Below are 18,913 nucleotides of genomic sequence, written 5' to 3'. Positions count from 1 at the left end.
AATACACATACATTATACTAGTAATAGTATATTAGTATATAATTGAATGAAGTATATCAAGATTCTAGGCTATCATAACTTCCTTCTTTGGCCAAAACAAACTACTAGAATCTAGCCTTAGTATAGCTACGAAGAAAGCTATATTTCAAAATTGGCTGATAAGACCAAATTGCTATGTTAATAATACTGTGACTATCGTCATGAAGATCCATTTTTATTAGCAAGAAGGCTGAAATGAGCAGGTCAGTTATGCTGGGAAACTTAGGAAAACATGGCTTATGTTTTCAGGGAGGTGCCTTTATTAGGGAGAAAGATTTGAGTCTATTCCTGAACCTAAATGACAAAGTGGAGTGGCAGAAAGAAAAAGAAAAGCCAGAGTGGTAGTTTCCATTAAAAATGATTATTACTTACTTGGATTCATAATGAGGGAAAAGCACCTTTAAGATGGCTATAACTATAGCTGCTCCTATAATTCCAAGCACTGTGATATTCATAAACATAAAAAGTACTGGGAAAATATTGATCCAGAATTTACATATATATTTTCTGAAATCCTCCATCAATTGGCAAATAACCTTAAAAAAAAAAAAGACAAGTTAAAATATATAACATGTAAGCTTTAAAGATGGTAGACGTAACTCAAAACAGATTTTTCATTTTATGTTTCTGTTCCCTGGTCAGCTGGCCATTGAAGGAAAAGGTCACAAATGCATATTGATTTAACCAGTACAAATTCAGTATGAAACTAGTCTCTGGCAAATTCTCTGAAATCCTTACCCCACCCAAAGAAACATTTCTCATATACAGTTAATACCAAAACTTATTAAGTATTTACCCTTTTCCTCCAGGTTCATTCTGCAGATGACCACCATTCTGACCTGCTCTGCATTAACAACTCATTCCTATAATAATCTCAAAAGATTTCTACCTTTGTCCATCTCCCAGAAGGAAATGATTCTCTTTGTAAAAATGGATTCTTTTACTTGTAATCTAGATTCTGACCCTTCTAGGACATTTCTATTTTTTTCTCTTCCTTGGCTTTCCAACAAACTCTACAAACATGTTCGTTTATCCTCTATTCTTTAAAAACAAAAAATATTTCCCTTGATGTTTCTTGGGTAATTCATAGGACTCCTACTTCAAGTTAAAATTTCAAACCCCCATCTCCACTATCAAACTTAAAAAATTTCTAGGTAATTTCTTTACTTTCTTAAAATATACTGAATCCTTATTCTCTTACAACTTGGCTACTGCATTCATCACTAAAACTGCCACTCAATGGCTATTTCCAAATATACTCTCTTTTTTTCAGTCATTCTCTTCCTTGATCTCTCTCTGCAGCAGTTAGAATTTTTGACCACATCTTTGACACTCCTACCTCCCCTTTTTCTATCATAACATCACACTCTCCTGCTTCTATCTTTGTGACCATAACTTCTTTCCTGATTCCTTTTCCTTCTACCCTTGATAAGTTCAAATTCAGCATATTTAGATTTTCTGCCAACATAGCCACCCAGCTCCCAACTACCAACTCTAGCAAAACCTTGAATTTTACAGGAGGTAAAATAATGATCTAGAAATCCAATGACAAAGTACAGTAAGTGACTTCTTCCATTTAAGAGCTGCAAAGATAGCCAAAATCCTGAGGGTGATAGGAGAAGGTGCCAGATCAGGCTAGGGGCTTTCAAAAACAACCAGAAATTATCCACAGCCTGCAAGAGTGGAATTTGCTATTTCTCATAATTTGGGGTATGCAAGAATATACAAACAAGAAGAGGGGGGAAAGTCGGCATTAGAGGAGCCTCAGTTTTCTGAAATGGACAAAGGACAAAAATTCGGCATAAAAGTATATCAAACAATCAGGAAACAAGGTGAGGATGAAAGGTTAAGGAGGATAATATTAAAGGGGAACAATCACAAGCAAAACAATTTTCCTGATCTTAATGAAATTAAAACCAAAAAAGAAAACTGCTATCTAAGGGCATGCCCATCAAATTAGAGAATGGCTGAAAAGCTGTGGTATTGTAACAATCACAGGCTTTGTCTCTACTATAACTACACCAACCAAGGAAGGAACTATTTATTTAATATGTGCCTGTTATGTGCCAGGCACTGTGATCCTCACAACCATCCTGGAAACTAAGTGCTGTTATCATCCCCATTTCATAAGTGAAATGTCCAATGAGAAGGGATTTGAACCCCGTTTTTCCTGACCTCAGATTCAGCACACTACCTACTATATCGCTTAGCTGCCTTTATTGGTAGAAGTTCTTCTCCAGGTTATTGTGCAGTTGTTTTGTGACTCCATTTGGGACTTTCTTGCCAAAGATTCTGAAGTGGTTTGCCATTTCCTTCTCCAGCTCATTTTACAGATGAGAAAACTGAGGCAAATAGGGTCACACAGCTAGTTAAAATGTTTTGAGGCCAACTGATACAGCCATTCTGGAGAGCAATTTGGGACCATCAAACTGTGCACACCATTGAATGGCAACAACACTACTAGGTCTATATCTCAAAAAGATCAAAGATAGGGGTAAAGTACCTACTTAACACAAAAATATTTATTGTCGGTCTTTTGGTAGTAGCAGAGACCTGGAAAATGAATCAATCAGTTGGGGAATGGCTGAATAAGTTGTGGTATCTGATTACAATGGAACTCTATTGTGCCATAAGAAATGATGAATAAGATGATCACAAAAGTAATGCCTGGAAAGATTTCTATGAAGAGATGCAAAGAGAAGTGAGCAGAACCAGGAGGACATTGTACACAATGACTGCAATAAAGTACGATGCTCCACTATGAATGACTTCAGTATTATGACCAATATAAGGATCCAGGGCTCTTGGGTGCCATAGAAGGAACAGACGGGGTCCAAATGCAGCTTGAAGCAGGCCATTCTCACTTTATTTCCTCCACGAATTTTTCTCTAGTGTAAGCGATAGGTGTCTTCTTTCACAACAGGAGAAAATATAGATGGTATGATAACGTATGTACAACCTACCTATGTCACTGGCCATCTCGGGGAAGAGGGAAGGGTGAAAGGGAGAGAATCATGGAGCGCAAAATGTCAGAAAACAATTATTGAAAACTGTACCAACATGTATAATCTGGAAAAAAATAAAAAGTGTCAGGCCAGATCTGAATTTGTGAAGAGGAGTCTTCCTGACTGTAGGCCTAACATTCTGCCCTGCACTGTGCCAGCTAGCCACCTGGTCTTCCCCTGGAGCTTGTTACAGTGTTCATATCACAGGTCCAGGCAAAGAATCAAGCTTTCATCAAAATCACACAAATTTCGGTATTGAGGGACCTGCAGGGCTCCAACCCTTAAGCTCATTCTTTTTTCTCACAAGGGTCTATGGTTGAAAGACAATGGAGATACGGAGAGTTACCTTATATGAAGATGGAGGCTCTGCCCGAAGTGGAGTTTCGGGTAACTTGCCGGGCAGGGGGTCTTCATTTATGGTTGTTTCCACATTCCTGACAAGGTACTGGCTAGTTGTCTGTAATGCACTAGGGCTGTCTACGGAAGCAGAAGAACAAAGTTAACAACGTTTCTAGCTTCCTTACTATACACTCTCTATTACTAACTTTAAGGTCAGGAAAGAGATCAAGATTGAGGTCATAAAAGTCAGTACTACAGAAAGCAACATCAAAAGCCTAATTACCTACACTTCTTAGAATGAGCATTCCTAAAAGAAAAATAACCTTCTCTTCTCCCTGAAGAGAAAATGAGATTTATTATCTTAGATTCCTTAAGAAAACTATATGGACAGAGCCAGATGTGGAGATGGGAGGTCCTGGGTTCAAATTTGACCTCAGATACTTCATAGCACTGTGACCCAGTCACTTAATATCATTTGCCTAGCCCTTAACTGCTCTACAGCCTTGGAACCAATACTTAGTATCAATTGTAAGATAGATGGGTAAGGATTTTTTAAAAAAGAAATCTATAGGGAAACTAAAGCAAAAATAATTTTTAACTGAAGTAAAGATTTCTGCTTTTCAAAAGCAAAGTAGTTTCCCCTTTAAAGAGAACTTTAAAAACAAAACATACTTAATGTTCTACTTAAGAGAATAGTCAATTATGGCAGAAGATATCTACCATAGGACAGCTGGGTGGCTCGGTGCATAGAGGAGCCAGGCCCAGACAGGAAGTCTTGTGTTCAAACCTGACTTCAGATGCTTCCTAGCTGTGTGACCCTGGGCAAGTCACTTATATCCTCACTGCCTAGCCCTTATTGTTCTGCCTTAGAACCAATACATCATATTAATTCTAAGATGGAAGTTAAGGGTTAAAAAAAAAAAGGATTTTTTTCCTGGTTATAATAAAGTAGATAAGTTTCTATGAGGAAGGGAGGGTCTACTGGGAGATAATTATGGTATTAAAAAAATAAACATTAAACGAAAAAGAAGAGGATTATCTCCAAGGCACAGAATGGGTTTTTCAGAGAGGATTCGTAGAAAAATGTAGACACCATCAGAATGACTTATCCATATGAAAGAACTGCAATCCAAACATCTATGAAGGTATTACCTGATTAATAGAAAGGGAATTCATACCATATAAGATCACTGATACATTAAAGCACTTAAGTAAAATACTAAAACATTTTAATACTCAAATGTTAAATGATTATTCATTAAGAAAGGTATTTTTCTTAATTTATACTGAATTTGTGTGTATGTATAGTTACCTTTTTGTGAGAGATGAGGAAATGTAAAGAAAACGTCATTGTCTCTGGGAATAGAATACAGTATGCTTTCCTCCAAAGGAACACTATAATTTGAACGTCGGTGGACTCTGTGGTTCTTGACTAAAATGCCAACTTCAATGACAACTTTTTGTTGAGCCTGTGAAAGATAAAATAACCGAGTCTTCTTTGTCCTAAATGACACTGGTTCATACATAAACCGAAATCCCATTTTCCTGTCTAATCTTTCTGTAGGTTCCCAACTTTTGGCATGACCTAGAATAATTACTTTTTTCCAAGTTGGGGAAAATTTTCCAATCTTATCACATTTTTGTCTGCTTTTGCACTCTCTTTTGTAGGTCCTACTTTTGGTTCTATTCATGTTATAGAGACCTAGCTTGGTAGCAGAAATGAAAAGTCTAATTGCTTCAATTCCTACCTCTAGTAGTATTCATAAATCTACACATATGAATGTAATTGATCATTTTTATGCCAAATAAGACAACATTTAAAAAGGTAAAATGAAAACTCCAAAATATTTTAAGGGATTTTGAAGTTTAGTAGGCTCCTTTATGATTACTGAATAGCAACTTTTTTTTTTTTAAAAACCTTTACCTTCCACCTTAGAATCAATATTGTACATTGGTTCCAAGGCAGAAGAGCAGTAAGGGCTGGGCAACGGGTTAAGTGACTTGCCCAGGGTCACACAGCTAGGAAGTGTCTGAGGCCAGATTTGAACTCAGGACCTCCTGTCTCTAGACCTGGCTCTCAATGAGCTACCCACCTGCCCCTAATATCAACTCTTAAATACTTTTTTTCTAAAAAAAGTCAGAAACATGATAGAAGAAAACACAATCCAAAATACAGAAAACTCATGGCACAGTTGTTTACAACTTTTTTTTTTGTAATGGCTAAATTTGAAATACAGAAGTATGCTCTCTTACTTCTTTTCCATCAATGTCTACTACCTCTTCTTGAATGGCAATCATTTGTACATTGGAACTGGATGCCACAGGCCACTGATGAACTAATATCCGTATGCTGACAGTTCCAAAATATCCTTCAACCTTGAGGTCTTCCAAATTTTCATCCTCCACTATCAAAAAGGAATAAGATTGTTAAACAGAAATAATCAGAAAAATAATTTCTCTTATTTTAATGGCATTTATATAGAGCAAAACAGACAATATTGTACCCTTTCTCCTGGCTTTCCCTTTTCATCCCCCCATCTTCACCGCTGTTGCAAAACTATAAGAACAGCATAGATAAAATCGTTATCAGATCTTGTAGCTACTTACATGTTTTTGAAATAAAAAATGCTGGATAGCATGGAGCGTCTATGAAATGATGCCACCCTAAGAGCACCTCCAATTCTCATTATCTCATAACATAAGGTGAAAACAGTGTCAATTGCGGTGAGGCATGTCTTTAGAGCACCTGAGAAAGAACCCTGAATATTACTTGGCTTAAAACAAAGTAAATTCACTCCAGTGATGCAAGGGAGCCCCAACACAGTAATGGCATCTATGTGTCCCCAATTTTTTCCTAAAAAGGAACTATTTTTTAAATTGTCTCAAGTCTGCTCATCACCCAAAGCAGCAGTGTTAAGCAATGTCACAAACTCCTCTGACAATAATGCCCACCAACTGCAAAGGTGAGACAAGGCAGCAGCAAATGGTTTGGAAGGCACCCAGATAAGGCTCTAATGACAGAACATCTTTGACTTCTGGAGAATCCTACAGGAGACTCCAAAGCCATGCACATGAGATGGTCTGCAGCAAAAGAAGTCCTATTGTTTATTTTCTGTTCCCCGAATGGTGATGAAAATGATGACGTTTCTGGAGCACTTTTAAGGTTTGCAAAGCACCATTACGTCTAACTTGATCCTTAAAATAAGCCTTCGATATAGGTGCAACTATTATTCTTTTTTCTTTCCAAATGGAGACTGGCTTGAAGAAATTGCCCAGAGTCATCACACAGCTATTAAGTGTTGGAGGCAGGATTTGAACCTATGTCTTTTGACTGCGAGACCAGTACTCTTTTCACTATACTCTGCTGCCTTTATGTGACCGATGTCAGCTAAGGCCACACAGGAATAAAGATGTGCATTTGTTCATGTAACAGAGATAGAACCTTTGGTCCAACTCTTTAGTCAGCTAGGATTGTGTCTAAGCCTGTGATTTCATTAAATGCCACGATGTATATTATTAGAAGCACTACTGGAATAACTGGTTTCCCCCACTGAAATCTCCTCTACCTCTAAGGCTTCAGCCATGTCTCTGTATAGATGGGAAAAGACTTTATCTCCAGCCCCAACTTCTTTCTTGAACTCATCTTGCCACACACTTGCAGCTGCCTCTTGGATATCCATACAAACGTGTATAAAACCGAGCCCTTCTCTTCTCCCCCACCCCAACAGTTCCTCTTCCTGACTTTCCTGTTTCTGTTCATGGTACCACCGCTGACCAGATGCCAGGAATATCTCTGGTTTCTCCCATCCTTCATATAAATCTGGCCCATCCCTGTGCTACTCTACGGCTACAACCCTAGTTATGACTGCAATATCCTTTTAAGTGGTCTCTGCACTTGCCTCATCCATCTAAGTCCTTCAGTCCTCTAGACTAATTTTCCCAAAACAGTGAGGTGGTGCTGGGGACAGTGCTGGGCCCAAAGTCAGGAAGACTCCTCTTCCCGGGTGCAAGTCTGGCCTCAGACACTAGCTGTGTGATCTTGGGCAGGTCATTTAATGCTGCTGGCTTCTGTTTTCTCATCTCTGAAATGAGTTGGAGAAAGAAAGGATGAAGCACTCTAGTATTTCTACCAAGAAAACCCCAAATGGGGTCATGGAGTCAAGACATGACTTAACAATTTTCCTAAAGCACAGTTCTCTTTGATTAGGCCACTCTCCTGTTTAGGAGTTATCAGTGGCTCTCCCTGGCTCCTCAGCCCGGGGTGCAAGATTATCCACAAGTCAGTCCCGGCCTAATCTTCAATTACTTCCTTATACAGATCCCAGAGGCCCCTTTTTCAGTGCCCATCCAGCGCCCGGCCTTAGTGAGAGGAAAAGCCCTGCTGAGACCCAGGCAGAGGAGGCCCCATGAATGGGGAGGTGGCAGAGCGTCCTTCCCCGTCTTGGAGATAGCACAAAGACCTGGGGTGATCATGGAGGGTAGAGGCCCCTACAGATGTCCTCACAGTCTCCTCAGCCTCAGACATCTGTGAGCCCCTCGGACCACAGGAACTTGTGGTGGGGTTTTATTTTTGGTCTTTTTTGTATCCTCAGCATTTGGCACAGGAACTAGCACAGAGGAGATGCTTCATCAATGCTAGCTGACTAGGAAGCACTTCTAATCCTTGGTCCTGATCCTGGAGAGTTCTCTCCCTTCTCCAGATATTCACAATCCTCATTCCTCCCTCTCTTGGGACACTGATCACAGCTGGTCTTCTAGTTCCTTGTACATATCTTATTTTTTCTGCTCTGCTATGAGTTCTCTAAGATCATGAACTGTGTTTCATTCATCTTGGTATCCCTCACAGCACTGCTGGCTAATACAGGGCAGACATGTCATAAATGGCTATGGGCTCCACTAATGAATTTTTAATTTGTTAGCCAAAGGCAGCGTGTAGCTTGGCTAAAAACTGGAAACTGGTTCTGTACAATTGAAAGCATAGTCCTGATTTGTGAACACTTTATTCCCAGAATCTTTCATTTATCCTGGACCGCTGACCTTCTTAAGGTAGGTGGTTCAGTACGAGGAGAAAGCACTAACAGGAGGAAGGAAGACCTACATTCAAATCTCAGACTCACTCACTCACTCAGTGATCCTGGACAAATCACAATTTTGCCTTGCCTCAATTTCTCACCTGCAATATAAGGAAAATAATAACATCTACTTCCCAGAGCTGTCATGAGGATACATGAAATAATATTTGTGAAGCACTTTGATAAGTGCTAGTTATTATGACTAATTTTTAAAAAAGTATGATATATGGTACAAAATTGCACTGAATATGAGTGCGAGAGTCTGGTTTAGAATCATGGCTCTGTTCCAGAATGTGTGACTTGGGCAGAGTCATTCTCCTCTCTGGGTCCGAGATTCCTGACCTCTAAAAGAAAGGGCTTGAATGAAATATTTTCTATGGTCCTCTCAGTTCTAGATCCATAAGTCAATGAAAGACTGACATTAGTTAAGAGTCAGAAAGCAGACAGAAGAAACCAAACACAAACAAACCAGTTTGTGTGAAGAAACCATCTGTCAGACAAAATGCTGACTATAGATACGCACTGTTCTGAAGACAGATAAAGAATTACCATTCAGGTAAAAATGCTATTCAGAGAGCCCAAGACAGAGATAACGATGCATTCGTTGGCATGTGACTACTTTTTTAGGGTTTGAAGCTTATAACTAAAGAACTGTGAATGAAATAACCGTTTGAGGACCCTGGGAAGATTATAGAAGATATCTGACAGGTTAATATATCTTAGAGCAAAGACAAGTCATTGACCCCCCACCAGAAGGCTCTGATTTGAGGCATGGAGAAGACAGGCAGCTAAAGAAGCAGCTATGGGAAGAGACACAGAAGTAGCTGGAGGCAGAAGATATGAGAGGCTTCCAGCTAAGTTAGAGGCTTCTTGGAATGGGGAGGGCTATCAGGCTTTACGCTTCTCCAGTGCCATCTATAGAGGAACCTCTTGGTGGTGCCTTCCTTTGCTGTCCTCTACTATTGACACTCATTTTAAAGAGAGGAAAATTATAGGTTTTATATGTGACTTATGAACTGTGCTGTGAGAAGGATATTGGCTTTGGACTGAGCAAAGCAAATTCCCTTACTATCTGAAGGTCTGGGAAGCTGTGCAGACCTCTGACTTAAGAAAACCACTTGTTACCAAACAAGTACAATGTTGATATATGTATCTCCCTACTGTATAGGTTTCCATAGATAAATTCCCAGAACTGTATGAATACTGTATATTGGGGGATGACTGTCACCAAAGTCTGCGTGTAGCTTGTTTTAGTTTTTCTTGCTCTGGTCTTCTACTGAGTAAATATAATTCTATCCACCTTTTACCCAACTCTCACCTGGGGCTCCAAGAAGCTGTAGCATGTGCAGTAGCCACACGGCTGTAAAAACCATCTTGGCTGGTGGACTAAACCAGGTGGAGGGTAACCAAAGGTCTGCAACCCAGGGGTGAGTCAGGAGGATGTCCACCTCAAGCATGTGAGATGAGAATGATTTGTTGCAATGGCCAGGAAAGCACCTGAAGCAGGCACTGTGGAGCACTTAGAGATTGGTCAGATACTGAAAATGCTAAGGTCATCCACTGCATCCTAGACCAAGTCATCCCAGCCATCCTGATTTTTGTCTTGCCATTGGACTTTGATGACTCTGGAAGAGAGAGTGAGGCTGGTGACTTTGTGCAACATTGCCCCTTTTAATTCAATTCACCAGCAAGTTAAGATAGCGAACTTTGAATGTCATCAGTCTTCTTCAAAATGGAGGGCACAAGATAATTATTCCTGTTTTTGCCTTCTATTACTGTTTATTGGATAAATGTGACATTTTCCCCTTGCTCTATACTGAGTAATTTATGTAATAACTTTATACTGTTTTATTGCTTTTGTCTTGTTTTAATAAATGTTTAAGAGTTAGTGGTGTCATTGGGGGCTGTTTTTATGTATAATTGGGAAGCATACCTGTGGAGACTCAAAAGCAAAAGTGGCAAGTGCCTTTCTGAGAACTGCTAGTGTGAGTATGGGTTAATGAGTGTTAGTTATGAGTAAGCCAGCTCAAGGAAAAAAAAGTAGAGATTTACACCATACCTATGTCAGGCTGAAATCCAAAACATTCCTTCCTCCTCACCCCACAATCCAATAAACAATCATTAAGTGCCTTGCATATAGGATGGAAAAGAATTGGTCTTTTTCCTGACAGAGTTTATAATTTAGGATGGAAAGAGCATGTATGAAAATGACTACAATGTGTTAGAATAAGATTTATGTTCCTAAGAGAACTCCAACAGAGACACAAGTACTTTGTTTGAAGGCAGAGGGACTACTTTTGTTTGGAGGGTGGAGACTGAAAAGGCAGCCCCAAAGTTAGGTCTTGAAAGATGTGAAGCTGTTATTTCAACAGCCAAGAAATGTTCTGGGTATAAGCTCCATGTATAGGGACGTATGAACAGAACTGTAAGAGGGCAGGACCAGACTGGGGAAACCAGTTTGGATGGAATAATGGACAAGGAGGTGACCAGCAAGAAACATGAATGGCAAGCTAAACAGAAGCCAAATTAGAGACTGGCTTAAATACCAGTCTAAGGAACATGTATTTTATTCTGCATGCAATATTGAGTAACCACAGGTTTTAGCAGAGAAATTATATGATCAGACCTATATATTAGAAAAATTACTTTGGCAGCTATGTGAAAGATGGACAGGAAGTAGAGAAAGATAGGAGTCAGGGGGACCAATTAGGAACTTATTACAACAAAACAATGGTGAGGAAATGAGGACCTGAACCAGGTCATAGCACAAAGAACAGAAGGGGAAAGAGGCCTAGAGATTATGGAGAAGTAGAAGGGACAAGACTGGATGTGGGTGGAGGCATCGAAGATTGCATAGAGGTTTCAAGGATGATGACTGGGAGGAGGTGGTATTAGCAAAATAAATTGGGAAATTAAGAGAAACAGGGTTTGGAAGAAGCTCAACTTTGGATATGCTGCGTTTGGGTTGTTGTGTGAAACTTCTAAGTGGAGATGCTGATCAGGCACTTTTATCTCAGAAGACAACAGATCTATAGATCTGAGTTGACTGCATAACTCTGTCAACATGCATTTATTAAATGCCTGCTATGCTTCAAAAACTGTATCAAGTAAGCCCTGGGAATACAAAGAAAGGCATAAGTAGCCCCTGCCTTCAAGGAGCTTACATTCTAATGGGGGGAGGCAACCTGCAAATAATTATACGTATAAAAGAGACACACAAGGTAGAGGGAAGGCACTAGGAAAGCTTTCTTGCAGAAAGAAGGATTTTAACTGAGTCTTAAAGGAAGCCAAGAGGCAGAGATAAGGAGGAAGGGTATCGCAGGCCTGGGAAAAAGCTAGTGAAAAGGCACAGATTCAGGAGATGGTTTGTCATGTACAAAGAATAGCAAGGGTTTGGACAAAATGCTATTGAATCACAGAATACACGGAAAGAAGTCAAGTATATGTGGAGGCAGTGATTGAAACTGTGAGAGTAGATGAGATTGCCAAAGGAGAAAACAGAGAGGACAAAAAAGAAGGGTTAATGACATTGCCTTGGAAGATATCCAGATGTGGGGAGGATAGAGGTACAGGTACAGGAAAGTCAATGAAGGAGTGATCAGAGAGGTAGAACCATCAGGAGAAAACAGTGTCACAGAAGCCAAGAAGGAACAAGAATACCAATAAGAGAGAGGTCAAGAGCATGAATGTAGTGATCAGAGAGGAAGAGTCACTGGATCAGGTGATCAGGATGTCATTAATGACTTTCCAGTAGAGTGAGTTCTGGAAAGAAACCCGATTACAAGTGACAGGGGAATGAATGAATGGTAAGAAGCAATGAGTAGGGGCAGCTGGGTAGCTCAGTGGATTGAGAGTCAGGCCTAGAGACGGGAGGTCCTAGGTTCAAATCTGGCCTCGGCCACTTCCCAGCTGTGTGACCCTGGGCAAGTCAATTGACCCCCATTGCCCACCCTTACCACTCTTCCACCTAGGAGCCAAAACACAGAAGTTAAATTAAGGGTTTAAAAAAAAAGAAGCAATGAGTAAAGACTATTTTCCAGAAGTCTGATAGTGAAGGGTAACGGGGAAAAAGATGAGAGTTTGGGAAGGTTATGGGATAAAGAGATTTTTTTTAAAAGAAAGAACTGAAGCAATCTGGACAAGTTTGTAGCTGGAGGGGAGAGTCAGCAGAGAGGGAAAGAGTGAAACTTTTAGTTTAAAAAATATCCATAAAGAAAATGACAGACTTATAAGGGAAGCATGATACTGCACAAGAATTATGTGCAAAAATAAACTATAAAACAGCAAAAAAAGCGCCTTTTTGCTGTTTTATAGTTTATTGTCAAATGGATATCTTTTCAGAAATGAAGAAAGGTGTGTGAATTTTCTCTATACACAATAGAATCATATTGTAAATTTAGAGCTAGAGGGACTATAAAAAAATCATCTATTCCAACCATTTTATAGTTGTCAAAATAAGGTCTGGAGGTTGAGTGACTTGCACAAAAACACAAAAATAGTTCAGTAGCAGGGTCAGTATTTGAATTCACATCCTTTGGTTTGCCAATTCGATAAAAGTACTCTTTCTTCCACAGTCAATACCTGAAGTTTATAAGGTATACTATTTTTCTTAGTTTGCATAGTTATTTCATTGACTAACTGTACCATCACTAATTTGACATTGACCTACCTTAAATAAGTTCCATGAGGTCCAACCTAAAGAAAAATGATGTACAATGCCAGGTATAGCCAGCACTGAAGATGAAGCACTAAAGCTATAAACAACTATAGATACTACTTATTACTATTATAGTCTATGCTATTAACTTGCATTTGAAAAAATAAATCCAGGAGTTCTTTATTTTGAATCATTACAATAGAGCCAATGTGGAAATAATCTAGTGGTACTCACCTATGAAAGCCTCACCCCTTATTCGGGTTACACCACTCTTTAAGGGGAAGTCATTTACATATATCTGTCCATTTTCATAAATAATATTAAGAAAAACCTTAAAATAAAACACAAAGTTTACATTAATTCTGACAGTTTATTGATGATGGCAAAATTTTTATATTAAAAAATAGTAGAAGGGGCAGGGGCAGCTAGGTGGCTCAGTGGACAGAGAGCCAGGCCCAGAATCAGGAAGTCCTCGATTCAAATCTGACCTCAGACACTTCCTAGTTGTATGACCCTGGGAAAGTTGCTTAACCCCAATCACCTAACCCTTACTGCTCTTCTGCTTTGGAACTGATATTTAGTAGCAATTCCAAGACAGAAGATGAGAGTTTAAAAAAATAGTAGAATTAAGTATGATTTGGGGTCAAAAAACTAAAAAACTGAAAAACAAGTACAGGTGTCCCTTCCATACTTCAACTTTCCAGAGAAATTTTGAAATATCACAAGTGGGCATAAAAAATTAAATGGGAATTTTGTGGGAGTTTTACGGAAACTGCAAACACACAAAGGCTAGCAGATAACACAGAAAAAGTTTAGAAACTCAGAAAAGCATAAACTGTAGGTATAGTTTTATATAATATCAACATATTTTTTCCTTTTAATATCATAAATAAATCCAATTTTTTGTTAAAGTTAAAATGAGCAAAAGTTTGTGAAAGGAACATGAAATCCAGCAGATGACACATCTAGAAACATAAGAGATATTTTAACATTGACCTACATATAGCCTATGACCAAAAACTTAACCCAAATTTTACAACATACCAAATATACCCAAATAAAGGAAAAAAAGAAGAAAATTTGGACTTCCTTTCTGGTACAGAAGGGAAGGCTAAAAATGTTTACACAGATTTTCTGGTTTGCCTCTAACCTCTATGATGTGGAAAGGGATACCTATGTATTTAATTCAGACAAATAGCATTTTATATTAAAAGAACACAGAAAAGAGGACAAACCTGTTTCTCATGGAGTTCCCCATCATCTTCCAGGGTAGTTACATTAATTTTGATATTGTCCTGCAAGTTAACAATAACATTACTCTAGTAGTTGGTGAAGGAGTTTGGGAAATATGTGTGCCCTCCCTGCTCCCCTTTGGGACCTGTGACTCCAATGGCATGGGAAACTATGGATCTGTATTTGGAAACTTCTATACACTGTATCTAAAAGTTGCCTACAACCACGGCTACGTCCCGTCTGACCATGCCAGCATGCCTTCTCTTTCTCAGCTAAACTGTCTACTCGAGTGCCTGCAATTCCCCTCTTCTCACTCCCTAAAAGTCTCTTTCCTGGCCCTCCTCCACAGTGTGGGGCTGCTCTTTCTCAGGTTCCTTTGTTAGTTCAAGGCCCTAGACTGGGCTCTCTCTTCTCTCTCTAAACTTCACTGTCTCACTTGGTGATCTCGTCAGCTCTCCTGAGTTCAACAGTCATTTCTATGGCAAACGATCATCAGATCTATCTCTTCCGCTCTAATCTCTCTCCAAAGGTCCAATCTTGCCTCACCAGGTTCCTATTGGATATCTTAAACAGGCTATTCTGCCTATGTATTCAATGTAACATCCCAAATGGAACGTCTCATCTTTCCCTGCAAACCCTCCTGTACCCCTCATTTTCCCATTGCTGTTCAGTGTTCCAGGATTCTCCTCCATCACCCAGGCTCAAAACCTAGGGGGCCTCCTGGATGTCTCCACATCAGCCTCCACTCCCACCCCCAGCCCAATCTGTTGCCCAAAGCCCGCCGCCTTCCCCTTGGTCTCATCTCTCCCACACCGCCCCTTCCCCCGACATGGACGCAGATGTCTGCCTGCCTCCTCACTCCAGTGAGTGTCTTCCACTCAGCGGCCCAAGTGAGCGTGCCATTCCCATCCCTGGCAGGATCAGATAGAAAATCCTCTAGTCTACAGTTAAAGCTTTCCATAAGGTGGCTCCCCCCTCCCTTTCCAGTCTTCTTCCACCTAGCACTCAGTAATCCAGGAGCTCTAGCTTCCTGGTCCCATTCTCATCTCCTGACTTTGCGTTTTCCCGGGCTGTTCCCAAGCCTGGAATGGTTCCCCTCCTTATCTGTGTCTCCTGGCTTCCTTCAAGCACCATCCAAAATTTTGGAAGCCTTTTGAGATCCCCTGTAATGCTAGCACCTTCCCTGTTGATGATCTCCCATTTATCTTGTATCTATGTGTGTACACGGTTATTTGTATGCTGTCTCTCAGATTTGCCTTTTGCCATGCTTGGCACATGAGAGGCCCTACATAAATGTATACTAGTCCTAACTGGCTGACTAGCACTTAGAAAGCACTTAATAAATATTCATTCATTATACTCAATATTTAAAAATGACCCATGGCTAGAGGTTTATAATTTAGTTTTAGGGAGCTTTCTACAGCATTGAGGGTTAAGTGATTTATCCTACTAAGTCATCTAAGTTTTTTTTTTTAATGGCCTCAATTTTCTATTCAGCAAAAACACTACAGTAAGAAAAAAATAATTAAATGATTAGTGTATAGTTTAACTGACTACGTGGAAATGGCATCTTTCCTCCACCTATTTATATACAGGCAAAAGTTAGTTCTCTTGCCAAAACAGAAGCAGCATTTCTCCCAAGCTCTCCCCTATTGTTTTTTCTTCAATAGGGGATCTGAAAGGGATTCTAGAAATGAGTCTGGGTCAATTCCAGAGGGAGTCCAAGTTTAGGTTGTGTTTTAGGGAAGGCCTAGACTAAAACTTTGGCAATGTCCTAGATTATATTCAATTTCTGAGATAGACCTGAAAATTCTTTAGATTGGGATGGTCCTTCTTTCAGCATACATACATGGGTCTAAATCTAAAGCCCACGTAAGAACCAGAATGCCCTCTGCAAGAAGGAAACAAATATTCACTTGGGTATTAGATCTGACATTCCCATGTTAGACTTTTAATCTTAACTGCTTTTTCTTAAACTTTTTTCCCCAAGAAGACATTTGAGTTTATTAGTATCAGGAGTTTGGAAGACCTCCCTCTACCAATAAGTAATATAGATAAGCACCTTTTCTGCAATTTACAGTGTTAAGAGATGTCTGGAGATGGTAAAGGTTAATTAAGTCTCTTGCCCAGGGACACAAAATTAGTGTGCTAAAAGAGATGGGAGGAGGCAGCTAGGTGTCTATCTTATTTATCAAACTTATTTCTGTTAAATGGATCGAGGTATTACCCAGAGATTTTGTCATCCCTTCCCCTTCTGCCTTGGAGACTAATAAGTTTCTACAATATAGGTAACTTTGACAAGCTATTCTTTGAACCTCTTTTTTCCCCATTGTTCTTAACTTTTGTGTTTATGCTAAAAACAGGTTTTATATGTAATGATTTTCCAATCTTACTTGTAGTAATTTACCATCCTGTTTTAGTCTCATAGCAGGATAGTGTTTATGAAAAAAAGTTTCCTAGGATTAAGCAAAATTTAGCCTGGAAACGGCATCTAACTCACTTTCTTCTGGATGACTAAGAAAATCTAGCAGGCTAAAGACTCAGTCATCCCTTACTCATCTCTGACCTGACATTCTGAAGAAGAACTAAACAAACATTTCTTATTTTCTGGAACCTTTGCTTTACTGGAAGTTCAGGAAAGTGGGCCAGGAATGAGAAGCTCACCTATAGTACCCTAGCATTTTAGGGCCAGAAGAGACCTTTTAGAGAATCAGGGTCATAGACTGAGAGATGGAGTGGAACTTCTAAGGTTATCCATTTTACACTTGAGGAAACTGAGGTTCAGAGACATAAAGAGCATTTATAGCTGGCACCCGTCTAGCACTTTATGGTTCACAAAGTGTCCAAAGTCACATAGGTGGGTAGGTGGCAAAGCCAGGTGAAGGGATCATAAGCACTAACCAATCCTGGGATGCTGAAATACCTGCACAGAGGCCTCATGGCAAAAGTCAAGGTCCATTATAAAACAAGATATAGTTGCAAAGGCAATTTTCTTGTTATGGCCATATCAGGGACTCACAGGGTTATAAGTGCTCAAACCTTCAATGAAAATAATAATTAGTGGGGTCTCTGCCAAATTGACTATCTAGCAACTTCCATAGCTCCAAACAGTGACTATTCTGATGCTTTGGATTATCCTTACAACCTACATTTGACATTTCAATTGACATTTCAAAAGTTCCCATCTAGATAGGTAGTAGAAGGATTTACCAGTCCTCCAGTATTCCTGATAACTTCTCAATCAAGAATCTTCTTTCTTTCATCTTTTCTATTTCCTTAGCAAATATTACAGACATAAAAAGTGTGAACTTTGTAATAGAAATTTGTTATTAACCAAGTTATAACTGGACTGATGACTCTGATATAACCAACTGCACTGTTCCTTCTGTAAGAGGGCAGTGACCGTATGTGACAGGGGGTGCTAAGTAATATTTTTTTCTGGAAAGGGGAGGGTAGGCCAAAAACGTTTGGGAACCACTGCTCTAGCCTAATCTCTGATTTTATAGATAAGGAGACTGAGGCCTAGAGTGGTACAAGTTAGTGGCAGAGCAGACTAGAACCCAAATTTCTGTCTTCCTGTTTACTATATACCATTCTACTTCAATAAACCAATCAATAAACATTAGTTAAGCACCTAAGTTAAGGCCAGGTATTGTGATAAGTGCTGGAGATACAAAAAGAGGCAATAAATGGTACCCTCCCTTATCAACTCACTTTTCTATTCTCTATAGTGGTTCCCAGGGTCCCCCTCCCCAGATTTTTTCAGCTTGGAATCTTGCCTCATATTTTACAGAAGAAAATGAGGCCACTTGAGGGAAGCTTGCTCTTCTCCCCTCTTGCCCAGCACCAGTGGCTCAGGTACTTTCTGACACTCCTTCCTCTCTAACCCCTGCCTCACGAGATGAAGTGATCTTACTTCTTAGCAAGGCTAACCCCCTTTCAATAGATCTCATCCCTCTCCTTTAATAGCCTGATCCCTCTGCCATTCTTATTATTTTACTTGTTTTCAATCTCTGATCATGTCAGCCGTTCTTCTCAGTGAACTCTGGTGGACCCCTAACACCTTTGGGAAAAAGTACAAAATAAATTTTCAGGTAAAGAAATCAAAAGTATCAATAAGCACATGAGAAAGTGTTCCAAATCTCTAATAATTAGAGAAATGCAAATCAAAACAACTCTGAGGTATCACCTCACACCTAGCAGATTGGCTAAAATGAAAGGAGAGAGTAATGAATGTTGGAGGGGATGTGGCAAAATTGGGACATTAATGCATTGCTGGTGGAGCTGTGAACTGATCCAGCCATTCTGGCTGGCAATTTGGAATCATGCTCAAAGGGCTATAAAAGAATGCCTGCCCTTTGATCCAGTCATATCATTGCTGGGTTTGTACCCCAAAGAGATCATAGATAAACAGACTTGTACGAAAATATTCATAGCTGCGCTTTTTGTGGTGGCAACAAATTGGAAAAGGAGGGTATGTCCTTCAATTGGGGAATGGCTGAACAAACTGTGGTATATGCGGGTGATGGAATACTATTGTGCTAAAAGGAATAATAAACTGGAGGAGT

General features: G+C 39.6%; 1 protein-coding gene across 1 annotated transcript in view; it reads right to left on the bottom strand.

Moving 5' to 3' along the window:
- Positions 1 to 18,913, bottom strand: part of GINM1 (glycoprotein integral membrane 1) — a 31,388-nt gene that overhangs the window by 2,198 nt on the left and 10,277 nt on the right. The window contains exons 3-8 of the mRNA XM_044675461.1: positions 14,348 to 14,407; positions 13,347 to 13,443; positions 5,637 to 5,788; positions 4,696 to 4,852; positions 3,391 to 3,521; positions 412 to 575 (exon numbers count right to left, since the gene is read on the bottom strand). Coding sequence (XP_044531396.1) covers positions 412 to 575; positions 3,391 to 3,521; positions 4,696 to 4,852; positions 5,637 to 5,788; positions 13,347 to 13,443; positions 14,348 to 14,407 — 761 coding nt within the window. The remainder of the gene's footprint in view (positions 1 to 411; positions 576 to 3,390; positions 3,522 to 4,695; positions 4,853 to 5,636; positions 5,789 to 13,346; positions 13,444 to 14,347; positions 14,408 to 18,913) is intronic.

The sequence above is a fragment of the Gracilinanus agilis genome, chromosome 4 (assembly GCF_016433145.1).
Source record: "Gracilinanus agilis isolate LMUSP501 chromosome 4, AgileGrace, whole genome shotgun sequence".
Lineage (NCBI taxonomy): Eukaryota > Metazoa > Chordata > Mammalia > Didelphimorphia > Didelphidae > Gracilinanus > Gracilinanus agilis.
This window is presented reverse-complemented; position numbering and strand designations above follow the sequence as displayed.